The sequence below is a fragment of the Eutrigla gurnardus genome (assembly GCF_963514095.1).
Source record: "Eutrigla gurnardus genome assembly, chromosome: 1".
Classification (NCBI taxonomy): domain Eukaryota; kingdom Metazoa; phylum Chordata; class Actinopteri; order Perciformes; family Triglidae; genus Eutrigla; species Eutrigla gurnardus.
Window position 1 is genome coordinate 33018455 of NC_139915.1, and position 23977 is coordinate 33042431.

The 23977-nt window shown below is 43.6% G+C and overlaps 2 protein-coding genes across 2 annotated transcripts; both read right to left on the reverse strand.

Moving 5' to 3' along the window:
• Positions 1 to 2706: 2706 nt before the first annotated feature.
• jph3a (junctophilin 3a) lies at positions 2707 to 15433 on the reverse strand. Its single transcript, XM_084020648.1, has 5 exons — positions 15037 to 15433; positions 7208 to 7988; positions 6123 to 6247; positions 4263 to 5515; positions 2707 to 3775 (listed from the first exon to the last, which is right to left on the reverse strand). Exons 1-5 carry the CDS (start codon positions 15416 to 15418, stop codon positions 3695 to 3697), a joined length of 2622 nt encoding a protein of 873 aa, XP_083876774.1. The 5' UTR covers positions 15419 to 15433; the 3' UTR covers positions 2707 to 3694.
• Positions 15434 to 18921: 3488 nt separating this feature from the next.
• psmd13 (proteasome 26S subunit, non-ATPase 13) lies at positions 18922 to 23750 on the reverse strand. The gene is made up of 13 exons (XM_084025794.1): positions 23538 to 23750; positions 22598 to 22676; positions 22346 to 22380; positions 22204 to 22259; positions 22083 to 22126; positions 21710 to 21796; positions 20977 to 21148; positions 20801 to 20880; positions 20594 to 20719; positions 20322 to 20384; positions 19899 to 19979; positions 19685 to 19801; positions 18922 to 19206 (listed from the first exon to the last, which is right to left on the reverse strand). The coding sequence occupies exons 1-13, from the start codon at positions 23636 to 23638 to the stop codon at positions 19111 to 19113; spliced, it is 1137 nt and encodes a 378-aa protein (XP_083881920.1). The 5' UTR covers positions 23639 to 23750; the 3' UTR covers positions 18922 to 19110.
• Positions 23751 to 23977: the final 227 nt, after the last annotated feature.

Below are 23977 nucleotides of genomic sequence, written 5' to 3' on the forward strand. Positions count from 1 at the left end.
TAGCACAATGTGTGTCTACAGTGTGACACTAGGGGGCGCTGTTTCTCCCCTTCAAAACAATGTAAACACCGAAGAGTGTCACATGAGATGTAATTTTCATCCATTTACAGATTAAAAAAACACCCAAAATACAATTAAAAATGAGTTTACCAAACTATTACTATATAATTACACCTTAAATCTCAAATTTATAAAAAATACAACAGCTTTTACACCTTTCACACTTTGAAATAAAAGATGACAGCTTAATCTTACACATGAAAGCATCATTGATAATCTAATATATTTATATCATTATTTCACTACACTATTTTACGGTTATTATTATAATTATTAATTTTACGGCATCATATGGCAATAGAATATAATTTTTTTCTGTGCAGCATATAAAAAACTAAAATAATAAGTCCCACTTACATATTAATGCCTCTGTTGTAATTACTAAATATTATAATACAACAGAATATCACCCCTAGATAGGTATTTTTTACTTTTCATATTTAAAGAACCTTTAGCTGATAATACTTAGAGGAGAATATTTACTATTTGTTATCATAAATTCAATAGTCACAACACGAATGTAATATATAATGTGTGTGTGTGTGTATATATATATATATATATATATATATATATGTTGCCTTCACTAACCTTTTTCGGTGTTTATTATATTTCAGTGCGGACGCTGTGAAATCTATACAGCTGTTGTACCAAACCTTCCCACAATGCTTTGCTGCAGCGTTGATCATACAGTGATACATAAAGATGTAAAAACACTATTATTAATAATAATGATAATATTATACTTACCCAGTGTTTACTGCTGTATGACCTGTTGACCTTTCAATCATAACAGAAACTACATGGAAAGTTTTTTTCTTTATTATACATTCTGTTTCTGTTAAATATGTTTCTGTTTGACATTTTGGGAAATATACGCTTATTTGCATTCTTGCAGAGTCAGATGTAAACCGGTTGATCATCTGTGAAACATCGACGGACGAAACAGTTGAAATGTTGAATCTCAACTAACAAGCTGCTGAAATGTTACAAATACTCTATGAAGTATTTCTACTTCACTACATTTATCTGACAGTTTTTGTTACAAGTTGTTTTGCTATTTTTTCCCCCCAAACTAAACAATCAATCAATTATAAAATAAATATGTGGATTATTGAATAATAAATCTAATCATTAGTTAATTCAAAATGAGCTCCAGCTCATAAACGTTAATGCATGAGTAATAATAATATCATATATAAGAAGTCACTTTATCTACACATCTCTGATTATATTTACAGAATTCTAGTTAACTTTTAACGGAATATTTGTTACAGTGTGGTACTTTAACTACAGTTAAGGAACAGAAAACTGATGCCACTTTATTAAATATGAAGCTACAGCCAGCATACAGTTAGCTTAGCTTAGCATAAAGACTGGGAACAGGGGGAAACAGCTAGCCTGACTGTGTAGAAACCCAATAAGGGTATTATTATCCCAAAATGTTCAGAAATGTAGTTTGTGTGGATAAAATCCTCTCACACGGCGAATGTAATGTAATATTTTGATCATGACATATATTGTGATACAGTGAATAATCTGTAAAAACTGCTTCTAGATAAAAACAACCAGATTGGAATGTCTGTTTTTGGTTTATCCAGAAAATTACATTAACAGTACTTTGTCACATTTAATCAAAAATCATAATAAAAAAGAAAGACAGATAACCATAAATCCTTCTTGGTTATTCATGTGTTTCACTGGTAATGTTTCCACCTTCACGGAACAATTTATATTTGATTGAATAGTCGAGACGGCAGCAATAAACCACACCAGTCCGATTAATTTCAAACATTTCATTATTTTCTCCACATTAACTTCGAAACAACCTCATAAACCAAAGAGTAAGAAAGAGCATGCTCGGGCATGCAATGATGTCACAACATGATGATGCCACTGGGTGCGAAGTATAAAACATACAGTAGCAGAGAGTTTTCTTTTTAATATCATTCATAAACTCGGGACGTTTTTCCGGTAAAAGCCACTGAGAGTTTTTTAAAAGCTAGCGTTTATTTTACACTGCTCTCCGCGTCTCACGTATAGCCTCGTGTTGCTGGATTAAGAGACGAGAGGGGAGAAGAAAACTCACAGACCGACACCAGATTGAGCAGGCTGAACAAACATGCTGAAAAAAATCTCATCCGGCCCAAAGAAGAAATAAAAAAGTGTCTGGAAATGACACCGTAGAAACCCCATTTTTCCCTTTTTGACTGGTCCAAAAGGGGGAGAGAGACAAAACAGTGCATGCCATTTCAGGGTGGAAGGGAGGTGTGTGTGTGTGTGTGTGTGTGTTGGGCGGGGAGGACGGGGGGGAGGGGTCACCTTTCCTAATGTTGAAGGTCATTCGTCTCCTCTCAGCCTGGGTGTTTTATTATCTCGGGTCGGGTTTTTTCTTCTTTTTTTTAAAATAAATCTGAGACGGAAAATGAATAAATACGAGGCACTCAGCATTCTCTCTGTCTTGCAAACTGCAAAAAAGTAACAAACTTGAATAATAATGACACATACACATATATAGTAGAATTAGTGGTTATAACATAACAGTCTCAAGGCTGTACAAAGGGGCAAGGCTGAACCCTCCTCCAGTATGTCAGCAGTTAAATGTGTCTTTTTTTTGTTGTTTTTTTTGGTATTTTTTTGTTGTTGTTGTTGTTGTTGTTGCGTGCGAACGTGTTCCACTTAGTAAATTTCAGGAAGTTTCCCTCGAGGTTTTAGATTCACGGTTCGTTGAGTGTGTCGTTGGTCGCTGATGAATCTGACATCGCTCAGATTCTGTGATTTCGATTGGACGTGAAGTGGCGTGGTGGACTGATTTTTTTCCCCCTAAAAAAATCTCTGCCGGCACATGTGTGTGTGTACATGTGTGTGTGTGTGTGTGTGTGTGTATATGTGTGTGTGTGTGCTCGGCGACAGGAAGTGACAACCCGGATGGAGTGCGTACAAATGAGGACAGAACAGTGATGTTAAAGGGATAGAAAATGCACTTTTAAAACGCCACACAGCCTCATGCAATGGTTGTGTGTGTGTGTGTGTGTGTGTGTGTGTGTGTGTGTGTCTTCATAGTGGAATAAATAAAAGAATAATGACGGAGCCCTTTAAAATGGATCTACTCTTGCAGCATAGTTCTGTATGTAGCGCATAGTGCGAATATGGGTTAGACTGGTGGATGGGGGAGGGGGGGGGGCAATGGGGGAGGGGTCAAAAGGGGTCAGGATGTGAGTGTGTGCCACGCTCTTGGTTACCACGGTAACCAAGAAATCAGGGTTTGCTATATTCTTGTCGAGAGTGATGGAAAAAATGGGCAAAACTGCCTGTGCCATCTCCAGTCCGTCTAACAATAGCTAGTTCTTTCTCTCTTTCTCACGTTTTTTTATTTTCTTACATTTTTTTTTTGCGAGCTAAAAAGTTAGCGCTTGGAAAAAAAAAAAAAAAAAAAAAAAAAAGGAACGGGTGCTTTCACAGAAACTGAAACGGGCTTCAACGCAGGTGGAAAGACCAGTCGCAACAATAGAAAGGCTCTGCTGTGTCCGTCGCTCGGGCTCCAGTCGAGTAGGCAAGAATGTCTCACTCAGTAAGTAATCATATAATATACCGTAGTTAGCAATAAGTCTTAGTAGATCATACCTGTATAAGCTTAAATAAAGAAGTGAATGAAAAGAATGGCTACTCCAATATTGAGTAAAATGACCATAACCACCAGGATAGAGCTGGAGCCCTGAAAGACAAGAGAGGAGAGAAGGTTAAAGACTGGAAAGAATCAACAGCTGATTACAAACACATTACAACAAATGGAAGCTTGAAAAGTCAGTTGTATCGGCTGTAATAAATCCTTAACACTCCCTTTCTTTAATCACAAATAACCTACAGAACATGTTGTGGAAATGTGTACATTTACTCACTGTACTTATGTGAGTATTTCAGTGTTATTTTACTTTTTGATTATGTGCTGATTGTTGCCAGAGAATATCGATGTAAGAGTCTGAACAGGAAGCAGACAATTAGCTTAGCTTAGCATAAAGACTGGAAGCGGGGGGAAACTGCTAGCCTGGCTACCAATGTCTCAAATGCTCACTGAGTAACATGTTTTATCTGCTCACAGATAGAAATGTAAAGATGATAAGTTACATAAAATGAAGTATTATATATAGTATTTGTTTTATGATTCAGTAGTGTGAAGTGTGGCTCTGCATCTGATGACTCACTGAGTTTGATTTGAGGGTGAGATGCTCTCCTTCCTGCTCCAGGGTGATGGGCTGAGACTTGAGGGGCGGGGAGAGGGTGAGGTCCCTGTGCAGCGGCCACTCCTCAAGCTCCGCCCCCACATTCAGGTTGTCCAGCATCTGTACAGAGTCCATGGATCCCTCTCGGACCGGCCGCAGGCCTCGGGATCGCAGCCGGTTGTTTTTGGGGGCCGGGGACTCCGGGCCCAGCCCCCGAGGCGGCGGCAAGGAGTCCGCACACTGAAGCCTCATGTCCACCGTATAGTCATTCATCCTCTCCTCGTCCTGCTCCGTGAGGCGCGAGTGGGCGGGGCTCCACCTAAGGGTGCTCTCGGCGGTCCAGCCCCCGGGGAGGCCGTCCAGCCTCTGGTCGATCACGGCGTGCTCGTTCAGCTTGTGGTTGGCGGGGTTGTGCTGCTTGGGGTGGTGGTTGGAGTAGACATGCTCTCGGGGGTTGTAACTGGAAGAGACGTGGTCCTTTGCATTGTGATTGGAGGAGATATAATCTGGGGACTTGTGATTGGAGGAAGCATACTCAGAAGTCTTGTGATTGGACATGTTATGTTCCAAGGCCTTGTGATTGGACAAAATGTGCACCTGCGGCTTGTAGTTGGAAGAGGCGTGCTCGCAGGCCTTGTGATTGGTGGAAGAATGATCCCATGTTTTGTGATTGGAGGACGAGTACTCCCTCGACTTGTGATTGGAAGAGGCTTGCTTGGAGGGCTTTTGGTTGGACAGGGAGTGCTCCCACGTCCTGCAGGAGGAGGCGTGCTCCCCCCGGGACTTGTGATTGGACGAGGACTTCTCCCGCGGCTTGTGGTTGGACAACGGCGCTTGCTCGTGGCCGTTGATCTGGCCCTCCTGCTCCTCCAGCAGGGAGGGCGTGGTGGAGCGGCTGCTGCCCCCTCGCTCCGGGTACATGTCGTCGCTCCAATTGTTGGCGCCCGCCCTCGGCAGGTCTACGCCCCGCCCCTCCACCAGCACCTGGATCTCGGCGCCGCCCTGGTCGTCCACGGCGCTCTGGCGCATGAAGCAGGCGTTCCTGGGGCGGTGGGCGTGCTTGGGCGGGCTGCGGGGCGGCGGCGTGGGCACGCTCAGCACGGGGCTGAGATCGGGTGTGATGACGGGCGGCGTGGTGTCCGGCGTGCACAGCTCCGGACTGTCGGTTCCCGTGGAGATCACCTCGTGGTCTTTGTCCTTGGCGTCCTGGTGCTTAGGCCTCTGACACTCGAGTCCTAGGAAAACAGTCGGAGAATCAAACCGGTGAGGTGATTTGGCACCGAGCCACCTCTGAGTGTGTGTGTGTGTGTGTGTGTGTGTGTGTGTGTGTGTGTGTGTGTGTGTGTGTGTGTGTGTGTGTTATATCAGCATGCAGCGTAACAAAAGGAGAGAAAAGCTGCATACAAACTGGATCTGGTGCTGACAGTCGCTGCCGGCTTACGGAGGATTAACTAAGTGAATACACTTGATTCAGTTTGAATCCTCCGTACTTTTATTATGAGATCAAAAACACGTCAACACCGAGCCGGCCCGTGAATCCACGTACGCGTGATGTCATAGTTTAATAAAGACACTTATTGGTGCTCTCTTGCGTAGATTTTAAGCGGAGATAACGAGTGATCTGCTGCGGTTTTTATTCAGTCACGACTTATGACTAATTGTCACAACGGCGGTCTCTGGAGGGGGAAATGAAAAAAACTTAAAAGTGGGAAGAAATTTGGCAATAAAACTGAACGAAAGGGAAATTATTTTTGGACAAGCAGTATTGTAGAAGCAGGATTCTGCATTAACTAAAGTGTAGAATGAACAGCTGGGATACATTCAGGTTATAGATGAGCTCACCGTTCCCGTAGATGTGGAAGGAGGGGGAGAGCTCTTTGGCAGCGATCCGGGCCAGTCGGCACTCCTCGGTGGCCTTCTGGGCCACGCCTTCGGCCGCCTCCGCCTTCCCACGAGCGTGGCTCATCCTGGACGGGACAGGTGGAAACACGGCGGTCACACAGGCTGGAAGCCGTGAAGGTTATTATCTGGGCTCTCCAGGAAAATGTGCTTTTAGATATCGAACCTTTACTGTCAGGGTTCATCCTGTTTGAGGATACGTTGGGATTTTAAGCTGCATTACACTTCTTTAAAAGTGTAAATAAGGTGAATAAAAGACTTTGTGTCACAATCCAAAGCTTCAACGAGCCATAAACTGATGTTTATTGGTTATACTTCAATTTAAAGTTGATTTATTGATTGATGTTTGAGATGAATTGATGAATTCTGGTGCAGAAATGATTCCACATCTGAAAAGCAGTGATGGAATGTCACTACATTTACTTCAGAGCACGTTTGAGGTACTTGTACTTTACTTGAGTATTTCCATTTTGAGTACTCTACGTCTCAGGGTAAATTTACTTTACTTTTACGCTTCAGTTACTTTTCACATTACAGTTTATCTGCTTCCAGAGGAAACCACAAACATTTTACTGCACCATCAGTACTTTTACTCTAGTAAAGTTTGGAGTTGTACTAGTGGAGTATTTTCACAGTGTGGTATTGGTACTTGCAGGGCCGGCCCAAGCCTTTTGGGGGGCCTATGCAGGATTTTGCCCCCACCGTGGAGTCACCCCTCCTTGACAATTATTGACACAAATGTCACACTTTGTTAATATAAATGGTATTAATTATTAGATATATCACAAATCACATACCCTGTGATATTTATCTGCGGGGCCCCATCAGAACCCTTTTATGATTAAGTGAGTATTCCATATTAAATCACAATTATCTTTCTTTTGTGTACTTTGATGTTTATGTCACCGGTTTCATTTATTTAATGTAAAACAAAAACACAGATGGGGCCCCAAGAAGCAGCTTAGTTCGCTTACCTCTGGAGGCCCTGAGTACTTATGAGTACTTGTACTAAACTCTCTTTACGTTACCTCGACATGGCGATCTCCGCCTTCTGCTTGGAGATGTCCGCGGCCTTCTCCGCGGCCTCCACCGCCCGGTCCACCTTCTCCCGGATCTTGCTGGCCCTCAGCGGGATCAGGTTCTTGCGCTTCCCGCTCACCAACGCGTTCTGCTTGTACTTGCCCTCCTCCTTGGTGCCATCGGGGAAGGTGGTGCACCCGTAGCCGTGCCTCTTGTTGCCCGCCCACTCGCCCTCGTAGTGCAGGCCGTCGGAGCGCCGGCTCACCCCCCAGCCGGCCCGCTGGTCGCTGCGCCACTCGCCCGCGTACATCTCGGTGACGGTGGCGTCCACCGGCGCGCCCTGCTCGCCCTCGCTGGCGTTGGAGTGGATGTCGGAGGCGGCGGAGCTGACGGTGCTCATGCCGGCCTCGCTGCAGAAGGAGCTCTGCTTGCTCAGCTGGCTGGCCAGCGAGCTCTTGGACTCGGAGCGCCGCAGCTTCAGCCCGCTGAGGATGGACTGCCGGAAGCGGCCTTTCCGCTTCCTCTGCCGCTCCGCTTCGCTCGGAGCGGTGAGCGCGAACCCGCCGCGGCCCACGGGGCTCCCGGCCAGCCCGGCCGCCACCCCGTCCGTGGGCGTGGTGGCGGTGCCGTCCTCCAGCACGGCCGGGGGCCCGTGGCTGTGCTCGGAGCGGAGGGAGTTTATGGATGTTCGCAGGGGGAAGAGGATGACGGCCGCCATGCCGTACGGGACGCTCTGACGCACGCCATAGCCATGACGCATCCCGCCCAGCCACTGGCCCTGGTAGGTTCCTGGGAGCCACACACACACACACACACACACACACACACACACACACACACACACACACACACACACACACACACACACACAGGGAGAGTCACACCTGGGTTGTTTTTATCCATAATACCTCCATGGCTGCAGTGGTGTAGTGGAGGGTATACGGGGTATACCCACTTCTTTTTCTGGTGGTTTACAGTATACCCACCTATCAGCCAGAAAGCCATTGGAATATATGGGAGAGTATACCCACTTCCTCCTCTGTAACCTACCCATCTACCTAGCAGTACACCCACCTCATCAACTACCACCACACCACTGCATGGCTGTAATGTCTGGATCACACTCATGGTCCCCAGAAGATGCACCAACAGCAGATCAAAGTTTTCTCTTAAATTCACAAAACGCTTACAGATATTCATGTTCCTCAGATGATGAACCAACGTTGGTGATCCTCTGACTTTAACCTCTCAACAATTATCGGATGGATTTATTCAGACATTCATGTTCCCCTGAGGATGAGGTGAGAATTTAAATGTGTCCAATACTTAGGTTTTGAATATCTGTAGTGAATCCAATCCAGTAGTTGTTGAGATATCTCGGTCTGAACCAAAGTGGTGGACCGACTCAGACTCCCGTAGTGCCCATGAGCCCAAAAGCACAAACATGATCGGATGAGTATTCAGCGTCATCCTCCACAGTGTGAGGTATAGATGTTTTATGAAACGCGACATCCTTTGGCGAACAAACCGAGGCGTGTTGGCTCGACATGAAAGCTGTGAAGAAGAACCACGTAAACCAGAATAATACCCGGTATTTGGCATCGACGGCTGGAAACGACATATGCTCTTTCTAAAGAAACGGACGGAGAACTCGTGTTTATCCAGTGAATCTGATGTTTGTTGTCTCAGATTTGGCAGATCTGAGAGACAAACCGACGTAGTACAAGACGGAGAGAGGATTACTGTGTTTGATGTGTTGGACGGAGTATTCAGATCTTTTATTTAAAGGGACAGTGTGAAGGATTTCCTAGCAACTGGCGGTGAGTTTGAGGATTTTAAAGACTTGGGTAACATGAGCCACGGAAGGAAATATACCGAAGCCATCCATACCATAATAACACGGAGCAACAGAAGTCCAGTGGTGACCAGTGGAGCCTCCAAAGAGAAAAGAAAGATCAAGCGAATGAGAAATAATGTAGCTATTAACAAACGATAATAATTCATAATCTGGTTTGCTTATTCTGACGCCCGTAGATCGAGCTTCAATCCTGCAAAGAAAAGTGACGGTACTTTCTGACCACTAGGTGGTGCCATAACAATTCTTGAGAGGTTTTCAAACCAGTTTTTGTTTCTTAAAATTCACATGATATAACTCATAACTGATAAAAAACGAATGTCTCCACCAGGAGAATGTGACAAATAACAAAATATGTAATGATGCTACTAATTAAAATTTAAACAAGATAAAAAGAAAACTAAATTATATTTTTCATTCATTTTGACATAAATGTATTGGTCAAGCTGCCACACTGTTACTATCTGCTCTACCTGAATAAAAGTCATCGCATTTTTGTAAAAACGAGTGTTTTCAGAGGGAAGCAGTGTTTATTTCCTGTTGAGCTTCACAGGTGAGCAGTTTGAGCTCCATAATAACCCGAACAAATGAACATCATATCCGACAAGTATTGACTTAATTAAACCCGAGCAGCTCTTTTCGATCTGAAAGTGTTATCACCTTTAAAACTCATGTTGAACTTGTTGTTGCTTATTAAGACATCCAGGAGACAACGATAGCGTTCCCTTGGAGTCGTGTTTGTATTTTCTTTTCAGCTCTGTTTTTGGTCTCCACCGACTCCTGTGGGAAATATGCTGAACGCACCACCGTTTCCCCGGTGAATGGCTCACTGTGTCTGGCTGCCACCGAGCAGGAAGTGTAGCTTTATCGGGAGATTCCTAATGTGAAAACTGCTGAACCAAAACCGTAAATGGGCCGTAAAAAAAACACAAAACGGCGAGCTATAAGATGCTTAAATCGGCCGGCGAGAGGGAAACTGGAGGCAGGTGATAATTCTCCGTGAGCATTTTTTATCTCATCGCATAAAAAAAAGTTATATGACGGCAGCTCAGTCATCAGAAATGATTAGCTGTAAGTTAATTTCACATCAGAACATGCAATAACTGAATCTGTTGTAGATAATTAATATCAAATTAAACTCAAACTATGACGAGATTATCTGCTGCTGATCTGTAACTCTGCTGTTTGTTGCATCACAAAGACAGATGTTTAATGGTGTAATTACAGCGTTGAATGTGGTGATTACTTTCCAGGAAATTACACAAGTTTGCTTAATGCTGAATTCATGGATAACCAGCACATTGTTTGTTTTCGCAGTCGCAGACTAGAGGCTTACGACTCAAAACATTTAAAAAAGTTACGAATAATCTGAGAAGTGAGCAGGAAAACCAATAATTATCATTTGAATGACTGTTTCATGATTTTAACGGCGGTACAGTGTTCGTGAATTTTGGTTGACATCACGTCTTGCATCACTTCCTGTCAGTTCAGGGTCGTAAAGAGGATTTAAACATCAGCAGCTGTTTAAGTGGAGCCGGAGCTGTCCAAGGTGCTGAAATTCAGTGTTGTTTATAGTGTCATATCACAACAGAAGTCATGTCAGGACTCTTCACACACTGAGCAGGACGAGAACACAATCATGATGTTTCATGCATGTTCGAGTCCCAACGTCACCAGGAGCAGGACGAGAACACGTAACTCAAGATGTTTCATACATGTTCGAGTCCCAACGTCACCAGGAGCAGGACGAGAACACGTAACTCAAGATGTTTCATACATGTTCGAGTCCCAACGTCACCAGGAGCAGGACGAGAACAGGTAACTCAAGATGTTTCATACATGTTCAAGTCCCAACGTCACCAGGAGCAGGACGAGAACACAATCATGATGTTTCATACATGTTCGAGTCCCAACGTCACCAGGAGCAGGACGAGAACACGTAACTCATGAATACATGTTCGAGTCCCAACGTCACCAGGAGCAGGACGAGAACACGTAACTCATGAATACATGTTCGAGTCCCAACGTCACCAGGAGCAGGAAAACTGCCTTAAAAGGCTTTTAGCCGAAATCTGGAGCCGACCAGGATCATGGGTTCATCTGCATTTGGTGTTGTAGTAGTATTAACAGTAGTAGTATTAACAGTGGTAGTATTAACAGTAGTAGTATTAACAGTAGTAGTATTAACAGTGGTAGTATTAACAGTAGTAGTATTAACAGTGGTAGTATTAGCAGTGGTAGTATTAACAGTAGTAGTAGTAGTATTAACAGAAGTGGAAGTGTTAACAGTAGTGGTAGCATTAGCAGTAGTGGTAGTATTAACAGTATTAGTAGTATAAACAGTAGTGTTAGTACTAACAGCGTTAGTAGTATAAACATTAGTAGTAGTATTAACAGTAGTAGTAGTATTGACAGTAGTGGTAGTATTAACAGTAGTAGTTTTCACAGTAGTGGCAGTATTTACAGTAGAGGTAGTATTAACAGTAGTGGTAGTATTAACAGTAGTAGTTTTCACAGTAGTGGTAGTATTAACAGTAGTAGTATTAACAGTAGTGGTAGTATTAACAGTAGTAGTATTAACAGTAGTCATTTTCAAAGTAGTGGTAGTATTATCAGTAGAGGTAGTAATAACAGAAGAAGTATTAACAGTAGTGGTAGTATTAACGGTAGTAGTTTTCACAGTAGTGGTAGTATTAACAGTAGTAGTATTAACAGTAGTAGTATTAACAGAAGTAAAAATAAAACCATCACAGATACACGGAGGTTTATTTTTTATCCACGCTGCAAAATCTCAAACATGAGTCACTCACTGTGTCCCAGTTTGATAAATATGAATAATTAATAGCATTTACTGTAGTACTGTAAGGACACAGGATACTGTTAAAGTACACAGACAGCAAAATGTTTTTTGTTTTTTCCTTTTTAGTTCCTGGAGCCGTTAAAACACGAGACCTTCATTTCCTTTGAGCACTGCATTGTGGGATTTTTGTGGGTGTTTTTTTAGGGTGAATACTTCTTTTATTTTGTTAGTATAGTTAATTTTGTCACTCTTGTAGATTACAGACAACGGGACCCTCGTAGACCACCAGGAGCCCTGAAAGCCCTGAACATCAGTGATTAATTAATGTTGTACTGAATATGAAGAATAAATATCCTCTAAATGATAACGGCTTCAACGCTGCATTAATTGATTATTGGTGAATCTGGGGCTGAACAACAAGTTGTAAAGAAGAAGAAGTACTCAGATCTTTAAGTGTAGAAATACTCTTTTACAAGTAAACACATTTTCAAAGTAAGTAAAATTCCTGCATTTAAATTTTAGTTAGATAAAAAAAATTAAAAAATACAACATTACTTTAGTACCATGAGTAAAAGTACTCTGTTGGATTATGATCATTGAGGCATTAATTGTATTACAACATAATCTCCCGTTTACATTGTCGGCTTGTAGGTTAATCGCTTCACGCTATAGTGAACAATCTTCATGCAGTACTCAGCATGTATACAGGAAGTGGGTCACCGCCGGGTCCCGATACCACACACCCATTCTATACATCGATTCTATCGTGTTTCCACACTTTTCTCCCACAATGCAACGCAAAAAAATGAAAGAGAGGAGCCGCTCGCAGCTGCATAATCAACTTTGGATGATGTTTAAACGGCTAGAGAAAACACAAACGTGTATTATCAGGAGTGAGATCTTTCAGTTGAGCTTTCTCCACCTCAGACTTTCACTTAATTGTTTTGTAGTACTTTACGTGTAATTGCTTTCCCCACTTTTCCGTGCACTGTGGACTCCAGAGTCGTTGAGTTTGCCCTGATCTCTCTCCACTTGTAAAATCATTAAAATCTTATCTTAGATTCAGATTCCTAAAGTACCAAACGTGATATGATAAAAATTGGATAATCATTATCGAGGCATAAATGTGATCACTTAAAAGTAGCAGCTGGTAAAGGTGACGCTTATTTGATAACTTTAGATACTGCTTGGTAGCTTAATGGTTTATAATACATCATATTTTAATTACATTTTAAGCAGTAAAAAGTACAATATTTCCCCTCTGAGATGTTGCAAGTCAGTATCTCAAAATTGTACTTAAGTACACGACTTGACACTCACTTTATTATTGTATCGTGTCCTGTTGGTTACAGACAGTTTTCTTGTTTAACTACAGGAACAGTATGAGGCGAGTATATAAACTGTACATTATTATTATTATTGAGTATTATTGGGGCACAGATGAATCCCGATGAACCAAAACACCTCAAATGAGCCTCAAATGATTAATTATTTTGCAGGTAACGACCTGCATTCTCTTCTGTGTGTCATCTCGTTCACCGTGATTTATTTTCACTTTTTAAAAACTGCTTTTTAAGGCTCTGCAAACCGAGAACGTCGACCGGGAGCTGTCCGCGGTGCTGAAACACGAACCCGGCGGACCTGTAGGTGCACGCGCGGCTGCATGTGGCGCGTGGTATCGTTTTATTGTCGGTTTTAATGAGCGCGTGCCGTGTTGACGGGCCTGTGTGTGTGTGTGTGTGGGCACATTTATTGGGTTGTGGAAAATGTGTCAGCTCGTGCGTGCTATATTCATCTGTCGGCGGTCTCCCACGTGACCGGAAGAGAGAGTGGCAGAGCTGTCGCGTGACGCAGTCCTTTTTTTTTTTGTAATGTTTTCCTCTCCATCTTTTCCCGTCTGAAGCAGCAGGCGCGAGGATGTAAGGCTTAGTGCTCGCGCTGGGAGCCTCCACCTCCCGGGAAACAACCTCCGCCTCTATGCAGCACCGACACACGCGCACGCACACACACACGCACACGCACACGCACACTCTCTCTACCTGCATCACTTATTGACCTGGCTTCCAACATCCGGGTCCGGGGCGCGGTGGTGCCGCTACTTATCAAACGGCCTAGATTTATAAATGAAACTGACGGAGGCAGGGAGCCAATCAGAGAGGGGGAGGGGGGGGGGGGAGCTGGTCTCTGGTGGCACGCTGACCTGCTGTCTCCACGTTACCATGGCGACAGAGGGTGTGATGCAGAGGGGGTGAAGGTGTGTCTTTAATACATCTGTGCGTCTCTAAACAGATGAAGTGATGAGATCTCAGCACCGCGGCCTGTTTCTAATAAAATAATAATAATACAGGCTGGCCCGTCAACCTGAGACCACAGACCTCCTCATGGGTTCAGGAGGACGGATTAGATCACGTAAAAGGCCTCCGACTCCTCTGACACCGGAGCAAGACAGCCAGACTGAAAGAGTCTTTCTTTTTGTAGTTGTTTTATCAGTCTTTGTAGTCACGTTGAGTCTCTTTGTAGTCATTTAGTGTCTCTTTGTAGGGTTTATGTCTTTTTGTCAATCTTTTACATCTCTCTGTTGTGTGTCTTTGTAGTCGTTTCTACGTCTTTGTAGTCATTTTGTACGACATCAAAGTCCTTTTTGTCACTTTAAGTCACCTTGCTTCTCTTTTTAGTTGTTTGTTTGTCTTTTGAGTCGTGTTGCATCTCTTTCTCATCATTTTGCATGTCTTTGTAGTCGTCTTGTGTCTCTTTGTAGTCGCGTCTCTTTCAGTTACATTCTGCAGGTGGAGTCAAACTCTCGGGTCCTTCTGCTCTCCGGTGATGAAGAGAATCTGCCCGTCTGCTGTCTAAAGCTTCCTGCCGGAGCAGGTCTACCCTGTCACCCTCCTGCACAGATATTATACTAAATACTACACCAAACATGGTCCCTCCTGAACCCTGTGGTCCCTGGGGTCCGGTCTGGGCCCCGTAGGCCTGCTCAGTAAGCCAGCATGTGGATGTGACCTACATGTTATTTATATAGAGATGTGATACGGTGGATTTTAGCAGCAGGCTAAGTAAGCAAGTCGCTCCACTTGCTGCCTGAAAATCTGTTTGTGGAACCAAACGGGACTGAACCAGGTCTGGGTTTCTGACATGTGAGCCTCCCTCAGTAGGACATGAGTTTTGAGCAGCCTTACCTCCATCGGAGTAGGTTTCGGTGCCGTATCCATCCTGCAGCCCGTTGCTCCACGTCCCCTCGTACCGGGCCCCGCTCGCCGTGCTCTCCAGCTGCCCGTAGCGACCTTTGAACCCTTGCGTCCACTCCCCTCTGTACTCCCAGCGGCCCTTGCTCTCCACGCCGATGCCGTGCCTCTTGCCCTGCGCCCAGGTGCCCTGGTAGCTGTTCCCGCTGGGCCACGTGTACACGCCCAGGACCTCGAAGCCGTGGCTCCAGGCGCCGGCATACTCGCCCTGACCCTGGGGCCCCGTGCAGACCCCTCGCCCATGGGCTTTCCCCTGCTCCCACCCCCCGCAGTACGACCCCCCGTCATCAAAGTCAAACCTGCCTCCAGTGGACATGCATGAAACAGGTTTCGGCAAATCCTTAGAACGTCAAGAAAAAAAGAAATTTAAAAAAGAAACAACGGTTCTGGTTCACTCAGAAGGAGCAAAGAGGGAGGAGGCCCAGTCCTGAAGCTGATAGCGTGGAAGCGCCGGGCCTGACTCTCTCTCTCTCTCTCTCTCTTATTTTAGGATGTGAAACGGCGGCTCCTCGTCGTGGAAAGCGGCGGGACGTGGCCCGGACAGCATCGCCTCTGCGGACGGAGAGGCAGCCTCAGCCTCAGCGGCGGCTCTGGAGTGACGAACGCAGCTGCCGTGCATGCTGCTTCCCATGGGCACGCAGGCTCAGAGTGCTTCTCATCCTCCTCCTCCTCCACTTCCTCCTCCACCTTCCTGCTCCGCGCAGCCTCGCAGCCGGGGGAAAAGCTCGCTCCCCGTCTGCCTCAGCCGGTTGCAGCGCTCCAGACAAGCGAGGCCTAGGCTTTTTCCAGCAGTCCCAGAGGCCCAGAGAGCGGCGGCGGCGGTAGCGAGGCGACAGCAGCAGCAGCAGCAACTCAATCAGACATTACAGCATCCACACATCCCGCTGCACCGGCCCACGGAGAGGGAGGCAGGACCAGGATGCTGCTGCTGCTGCACCGGTACGCCATTAGAGACAGAAAGAGAGGAGGGAGAAGTTGGAGCTCTATAGCATGGCCTGGAAAACAAGGCTCGGAGACACACATCCGTATCCTCCACGCTCAGCCTCACGCACACATAACCAGCGAAGCCAGCCTCTTCCTCCCGATCCAGAGATGATGAGCCTCTCCTCCTGGAGGATGCGAAGAAGGGGAAAAAAAAGAATTATTCCTCTCCCGTTCCCCCTTTGTCCCCTCCGTGTCGGCGATGCCTAAAAACCTGGATTGTTGTTGTATCCCAATTCCACCAAGTCATCTGTCCTCTCTTGTTTTTCGGCCTCTCTCTCTCCCTCTCTCTCTAAAATCTGCTCATTACAGGACTGTTCCACCCCAGCCAATACCCCTCCCCCACACACACACACACACACACACTCCTTCTCCCCGCTCTTAAAGAGATAGAGACGGAGGGATGCTGCGAATGGCTGCGTGCATGCAGCTCGCTGCTCTTCCCCTTTGAGGATGCAGCCGGCTCTTTGCTAATTATCCAGCCTGCTTTCTGTCTCTCCTCCTCCCAGACTCAGATCTGGTCAGTCAGCAGTCTGTTTTCTGATAACTGGAGTTTCTGGGAGCTCATTGATCGCGTGCCACTCTCTCTCCAAACTAATTGTTGTCAGTCTTTCCCCCGCTGTCGGCAGCCCAGTGGACCGTAGCTGTCACTTGACTGAGCTTTATTAGACCCAGATTGACCCGTTTTAACATTCAGATCAGTTTCCATGCAGGAGCTTCACCACAAACTGACAGCCAGTCCCCCTTCACTTCCAGAGCGGTCACGTGCTGAATATTTTTGCTCATCGATAGCCGGGGACATGACGATATTGGAAATCTATCCGTCAACCAACGACCATCTGCTAGATCGCATGGTGACCAGATAATAGTGTCAGAGAGAACCAGTTAAACTGGTGAAATAGTCCTTTTTGAATTATTATTATTCATAATTGTATTATTACTATTATTATTGTTATTATTATTATTATTATTATTATTATTATTATTATATTATCTTTTACCATGTTTAATGCAGACACATTCCCCCCTCAAAACAGTCTTCCTCAGTAATATATATATATATAAATACACACACACACACACACACACACACATATATATATATATATATATATATATATATATATATATATATATATATATATTATAAAATAAATAAAAACGTTAAATAATGACATTTTAATTTAAAAAAATAATACAAAATAATAATAAATCCTATTAGCTTAAAATGATAAAATAATGTCATAAATGTATTATTTTAGTATGAATATATATATATATAATATATATTATATTATATATATTATTATATTATATATATATATAATATTATTTTTAAATGTAATCAATGCTATCGTGGCAATCATCACCATCTTTGTTCCTGCTCACTGGCTTTTCTTTCACTTGAAGGAGTATGAACACAAATTAAGTTTAATTTAAAGGACGCACATACACTAAAAAGTGTAGCCAACGTGTTAGTGCCTTAAACCTATAGAAGTCTATGAGAAAATGGTCCTACTTCTCTCTGCTGGCCTCCAGGGGGCGACTCCTCTCTGGTTGTATAGAAGTCTATGAGAAAATGGTCCTACTTCTCTCTGCTGGCCACCAGGGGGCGACTCCTCTCTGGTTGTATAGAAGTCTATGAGAAAATGGTCCTACTTCTCTCTGCTGGCCACCAGGGGGCGACTCCTCTCTGGTTGTATAGAAGTCTATGAGAAAATGGTCCTACTTCTCTCTTGATGTATTATCTCAGTAAACATTGTAAACATGAGTTTATGGTCTCAATCTCTAGTTTCAAGTCTTCTTCAATCCAGCATGATGTTCATTTAGTACATTATGGTCCATTTAGAGTCCAGCAGACCAGAAAGCAGGGGATGCTTTAGGGGGCGGGGCTTACCTGCTGATTGACAGGTCGCTACCATGCTACCAATGCTAGTTAGCTACTAAGATGACTTTAACACTTAGCTGTAAATTTGAACCTTGAATTATGAAGCTAACTTTGTTAGCAGCTTCACACCAGAATCCACATGGATCCAGATCCAGTAAGGGTTCTGCTCTGCTGCTTGTGTTCATCAGATCCACCCGTTGCTCCTCCACAGTCCAAATATGGTCACTTCCTTCACGGGTTGAAAAAAAAAAATCCAAAACTTGTAGTCCACAAACCAATAGGTGATGTCACCATGACAACGCCCTCTTCTTATAAACAATCTGTTCAACGGTGAGAAAAGTGATATTTACATCAGTATGTACCAACAGGGTTTTCATTCACCTCGACTTTAAAGACGGAAATAGAGCCTTCAGCCAATTCTTGCAGCTGAAGTTACCAGAACCCGACTCTGAAGGGAGGAACGAACCAACTTTCATTATTTTCAGAAAACGTCACCGTTTCTGAGCAGCTGGTGATGCATCTGCGCCCAGAACGAGTCTCTAAGACGAGATGTGATCCACATTCAGTTTCAGCGTTTACAGAAAGAAGTCAAACAGACGCTTTCATCCGGCATCTGTTTTCTTGTACTGAGAAGATTGTGACATGATGCAAAAATATATTTAATTGTAGGACAAAATATTATTTAAAAAACAAAGTCCTCGTTGGAAAGTACATTTACTCCAGTATTCCTATTTGATGCTACTTTATACTTCTACTCCACTCCATCTCAGAGGGAAATACTGAACTTTTATTCCACTACATCCTTTCAGATTTTAAAGAATATTTAGTTGCCACTGAATAACATCAAGTAAAATAATTTAAAATATAATAAACCTTAATGTACGACACAGATCCACAAAAACAAATACATATAAAGAAATGCTTGTACACAAACGGCTTTATATTTTTGTGGTTGTTTTTTTATTCGTGTTTTAGACAATATCATCAGATCATAATGATGATGAGGATAATAATGTTACAGCCATTCGTTTTGTGTTTTTACAGGTTGGTAACAAACAGAAGATAGAAGGAGAAACGATAGAAAACAGAAGTCGTCGTGAGGAAGTTCCCCTCTGTGGACCGAGGTGGACTGAAGTGGACTAGGTGAGGATGTCGTGGGCTTGTTGCTCCACCAGCATGGCCATGTTCTTCACGTCTCCACACCAGAAGTCCAGACGCTCCTTCATGCCTTTGATCTGCAACAGAACGTCAGAACGAGTGTGAAGCAGCAGGTCGAGTGTAAAGTGCAGATTAGGATTTTAATCCTGAACAAGAATCCCACTCTTACATAATATAACTCGTCTTCTAGCTGCTTCTGCATTCTGAACCCCCCTATATGACTATATCCACCAACAAAACTAACATTAACATATAACATTCATGAAATCTCCTCATATTTAATTTAGATCTTTTAGAGAGAAGCAGACAGAAGGACACATCACAAGATAAAAGACAGAAGCTGAACCTACAGATCACAGTGTGAAAGTGAACCAACATCAGCTGGGGATCGAGCAGGAAGACGATGAAATTAAGAAAACGGCAGTGTTCCTGCAGAGCCGAGACGCTCTTTATTCACCGTTACAATCATTGTAACAGCGTGTGTTTACATTCAGTACCCCTGCAGCAGCTGAAGTAGCTCAGGAGTGAGATTAATACAACAGGATGAGGACTGACCTGCTGAAGGTCCAGCACCCTGGGCTGCACCCAGGTCATCTGCACCTTCTGGTCCACCTCGTCGATGTTGCCTTTGATCAGGCCCACGGACAGAGCCTTCATCACCAGGAGCTCCACCTGCAGGAGTTCACACGTTCATATTCAAGGAAATCACTCGAGGATGATCCGCTCTGTGTTTTAAACGAAACCTCGTCGTCGTCGTCATCCCACTGACCTCATTAACGGGGATTTTGGCACTCTGAGCAATCTCGGTGAAGGTGAGCTGTCTGTGGTTTGCAGGACGAGTGAAAGTCATCTGGAAGAGACATTTCAAGTGATTTAACATTCCTGTTTTTTAACCTTCGTGTCTGACGACGATGATGTCACTGACGGGTGAGAAAACGTCTGTTAGAATAAACCGTGGAGTCGGTTAGTTGGCGTTGATTTGTTAAAACAGCTGCTGAAATCTTCCCCCGGAAATCAACTTATTATCAAATGCACAATGAGAAACCGCTTCAGCTCTGCGTGTAAATGATTGCAGCAAAGGACGGCCCCTTGAGATGTAGCATCTCCTTCTCCAGGGGGTCCCATAGTCCCGAATACAAATGTATAAAAACACACGCAGCATTAAAAAGCAGTTGATTTTGCTCTGACTCACCTCCATCACGCAGAGCAGCTGGATCTTCTGCATCAGTTTGGGTTCATGTGCTGCGAGATCGGGCTGAAAACACGGAGGGACAAACAATGAGACAGTTGCCAAATATCAAATCGGGTTCAAAAAGGTTCCAGATTTTCAGATCTTAAAACAAAAACATAAGTGGCCCGCTTCAGCAGTCGAGATGGTAAACATGGTCGCCGTTCTGACCACCCTGCTATGTTGATTTGATTAGAAAAGGCCCGTCTCCTCTCCATTTTATAAATGTTAATCACCTGTTGACCCCAGGCTGACTTGAAGCCCTGGAATTTCTCCACATTGCCTCCATTGAAGGCGTATAGCGTATCGATGAGCCACTGTTTGTCTGTGTTCCTCAGGGACTCCAGCACAGGATGCATCAGCTGCAAAACACACAACAGCAGACGTCAACGAGCTTCAGACAAACGTCAAACGACGACCGCCGTGCTAAAACTAAAACCCACCAGCTCTCCAAAGTTGTAAACTCCTTCTCCTAAGAGTCCGGCGAGTCCCAGCGTGAACGCCCGCTCCTGCTTCTCCGTCTCTGTGGAGCGAAAGACAGGAAATCATTCAGCCGCTGATATGAAAGACCTTCTGGTGCTCCGTCGGCCTGAAATCAAGCCGGTGCGTCATTTCTCACCTGGAAGGTCTTTGATGTCCACGCATCCGAGGTAGCGCAGGGCGTCCTTGTAGTAAGAGGCGTGGTTCCCGATGATGCGATAGTATTTGCTGGAGAGGTCATAAAAGCGGCCGTGGACCGACGTCACCCCGGGCAAGTTATTCAACAGCTCCTCCACCTCCTCGATGAGTTTCTGGAAGTGACAGAGGACAGGCCTGCTTATTTCTTCTACTTGAAAACAGGATTAAAAAAAAAAAACGCTTTGCATGTTTTCAAGTGTAGTATTAAGAACACTCGGCTTTAGTTCTGTCAATCAGTGTTTTGATTTCTGGCACTCCCATTGGTTGAAATATGATACAAATATGTAAATTTGATGATTATGAGCCAGGATTTGAAGCTAAGAAGAAATATATATAGAATTTGTTAACAGATTTACAGTCGCTTATCCTTAAAAGGACATTGGAGATCAAACATTCACGGATTAATTTAAAAAAAAGGTTTCGACCCAAAAAGCATCAGTCAGGTTCATAGAGTTAAAAGCTCGGCTACCAGCCCATTTTTTTTCTTTTTTTGTTGCTGAACTGGAAAGTCTGCATGTTTTACTCCACATAAAGTGCCAGAATTAGAAAATAAGGCACATCAAGCGTGAACACCACCAGCAGCTTCACGTTCAAAATGTGCCACATCTGAATGAGGTGCGAGGTGGGTTTTGCGTCAGCAGCCTGGGGGGAGGGGGGGCGTTAAGAGCCTTTACCTTTGTGGCAGGAAGATCACTGATCTCCAGTTTCAGTCTGCCGATAGAAGTCTTGCAGAGAATGACGGCTTCATCGCTGCTTTTCACCTGAACCAGAAAGAGACACGTTAAAAGGCTGATAAAAAAAAAAGTACTGTAAGAAGTAAGAAATCCTCCTTTGTTTTCAGTTTAAACACCTCTTTAAACTGAAAACACCTCTCAGTGTAAGAGAATTCAACAGCAGCAGAACGGCAGCCTTAAAAAAAGACCATCAAGTTTAATAAAACACCTCTCTAAAACAGTTTAAATGATAATATTCTTAAATAGGTACAGTTGATTGTTGCATTAGCTGCACCATCCATTCCTAAATCTGCAGTTTTATCAGTCAACTTACCTTTTCCCTGGTCTTCTCGAGAAAAGTGATGGCATCTTTGGGATCTGGAGGGAAAGATATGTAAATACCCCAAAAATGTGGTAAAGACATACTACTTCCTGCTGCATGATGTAGTTCTTACCTTTCATCTGTCTGGCAACATACAGTATAATCTCCATGAGGGACAACGGGTTGATTCTGATGAGGGAGCACAAATAATAAATCAGCATCCAGACAAGTAGTGAACTGGCAGGTGTAACGTGGTTAGAAAGAAAGATCCTCACCTGTGTTCGAAGTCACAAAGGAAATTGTCATAGAGCTTTAAGAAAGAAAAGGAGCCGTCAGGAAACAACAAAAAGATCAATGTTAAACATAATTGTGATTATTTATGCGTTATAAATACCAAATATAGAAAAAGAAAAGCAGTTCAGTCTCCAAAGAAGTTTTTCCATGTAATTCATCTATAAATTGTCCTAAAAACATTACATAAAAAATATAAACACTAGGAACATATGTGCATAACGTGGTGCAGTTACCTGTATGAGGCCATCTCCGGTTTTGAAGCACGGTTCTTTAACAAAGTCTGTGATCCTTAGAGTCAACTGATGCCACAATCTGTCAAAGTAGAAATGTGTAAACATTTTTAACGACACTGTATTTATCATACAGCTTTAATTTCTTTACAAATTAAGCAAAGAGTTGATCAAATATAGTTTATACAAGTGCAGTTGAAATGGTTAGTCCAATAATCAGTACCTGACAGAAAATTAACAGTTTATGTAATTTTTCTTATAAAAAATGTATTCCGGTTCCAGCTTCACAAGCTTTTACATTTTCCTTGAAATAACATTAATGCATGAGTAAGAATGTTGGATACAATAATGTCACAGGGACCATTTGTATACTTTTCATACTGTAAGTAGATTTTCCTAATCATACCCTCATGATTTTGCATTTTCATGCATGACTTTAACTTGTAATGACTATTATATATTTAAATAATAATTGTAAGGTGGTCCCATCTATGTGCATTAAGGTTTTCTTGACTGTCGTATATGTACTATATACTAACCAACGACAGACAGTTGTATTTTTACCACGAGTGAACAGCGCTATTCTTCTTATAACGTATTATTTTTCTTCTGACGTTAAGGTCTCACCCATTAGCATCCATAGCTAACACACAGCTAAGAGAAACTTGTGATAAACTTTTGTCTACCACCGGACTAAATGAACGGCATTGGATTCAGCCTCCAGCCCATTAAATGACGCGTATGTTTCTGATATTTAAATGTCTGGGAAGTAAAAAAAATAAACAGTCGAGTTTCCCCGCTGTGATCTTACAGGAAAAACAGAAGAGTGTGGCTAACGCTAGACGTCAGCTAATGCTAGCTCCGTGCATGACTCAGCGTGCATTTCCAATGAATGAACGAGCTAACGTTAGCTTAGCCTAGCCTAGCCTTCTTTTTTTTTCACCTTTTGTTGTACAAATCCTCCAATGTGTGCCACTCCGTCGCCATCTCCGGCGTGGAGCTGGTGCTCTGCTGCTGTTTGAGGAACCCGCTGACATCTTTCATGGTGGCGACACAATCTGTGAAGTTATTTTTTTTTGTTAAAACAAAATGACGTGATGTATCTTCAGCTAACGGCAAGTAGCCTGCTGTGTTGTGAATCTGCTGGGTCCGCTGCTGCGCGCAAAGGATGATGGGAAATTGGGCAAAGAAAAGTGGGCGTTCCTAAAAAAGCTAGCGATTGATTTTTTTTTTACGGTAAAGTTGATTTCTTCACCACTGACGTTATACACGTTATGTTTATTGTTGTAAGATTGGCTTTTACGGTACAAATATTACATTGACCGCTCCAGCTGTCACGTGGGTTGTTTTAAATAAATAAAAGGCGGATAATACAACAAAATA

Excerpts from the sequence above, each read along its gene's own strand:
- jph3a (XM_084020648.1), bottom strand. The coding sequence starts at position 15,418 with ATGTCCACTGGAGGCAGGTTTGACTTTGATGACGGGGGGTCGTACTGC. Across the intron at positions 7,989-15,036 it reads CGAAACCTACTCCGATGGAG|GAACCTACCAGGGCCAGTGG; the intron begins GTAAGGCTGCTC and ends TGTGGCTCCCAG. Across the intron at positions 5,516-6,122 it reads CTTCCACATCTACGGGAACG|GACTCGAGTGTCAGAGGCCT; the intron begins GTGAGCTCATCT and ends CTGTTTTCCTAG.
- psmd13 (XM_084025794.1), bottom strand. The coding sequence starts at position 23,638 with ATGAAAGATGTCAGCGGGTTCCTCAAACAGCAGCAGAGCACCAGCTCC. Across the intron at positions 22,381-22,597 it reads CCGGAGATGGCCTCATACAG|CTCTATGACAATTTCCTTTG; the intron begins GTAACTGCACCA and ends TCTTTCTTAAAG. Across the intron at positions 20,881-20,976 it reads GGACATCAAAGACCTTCCAG|AGACGGAGAAGCAGGAGCGG; the intron begins GTGAGAAATGAC and ends TTCGCTCCACAG.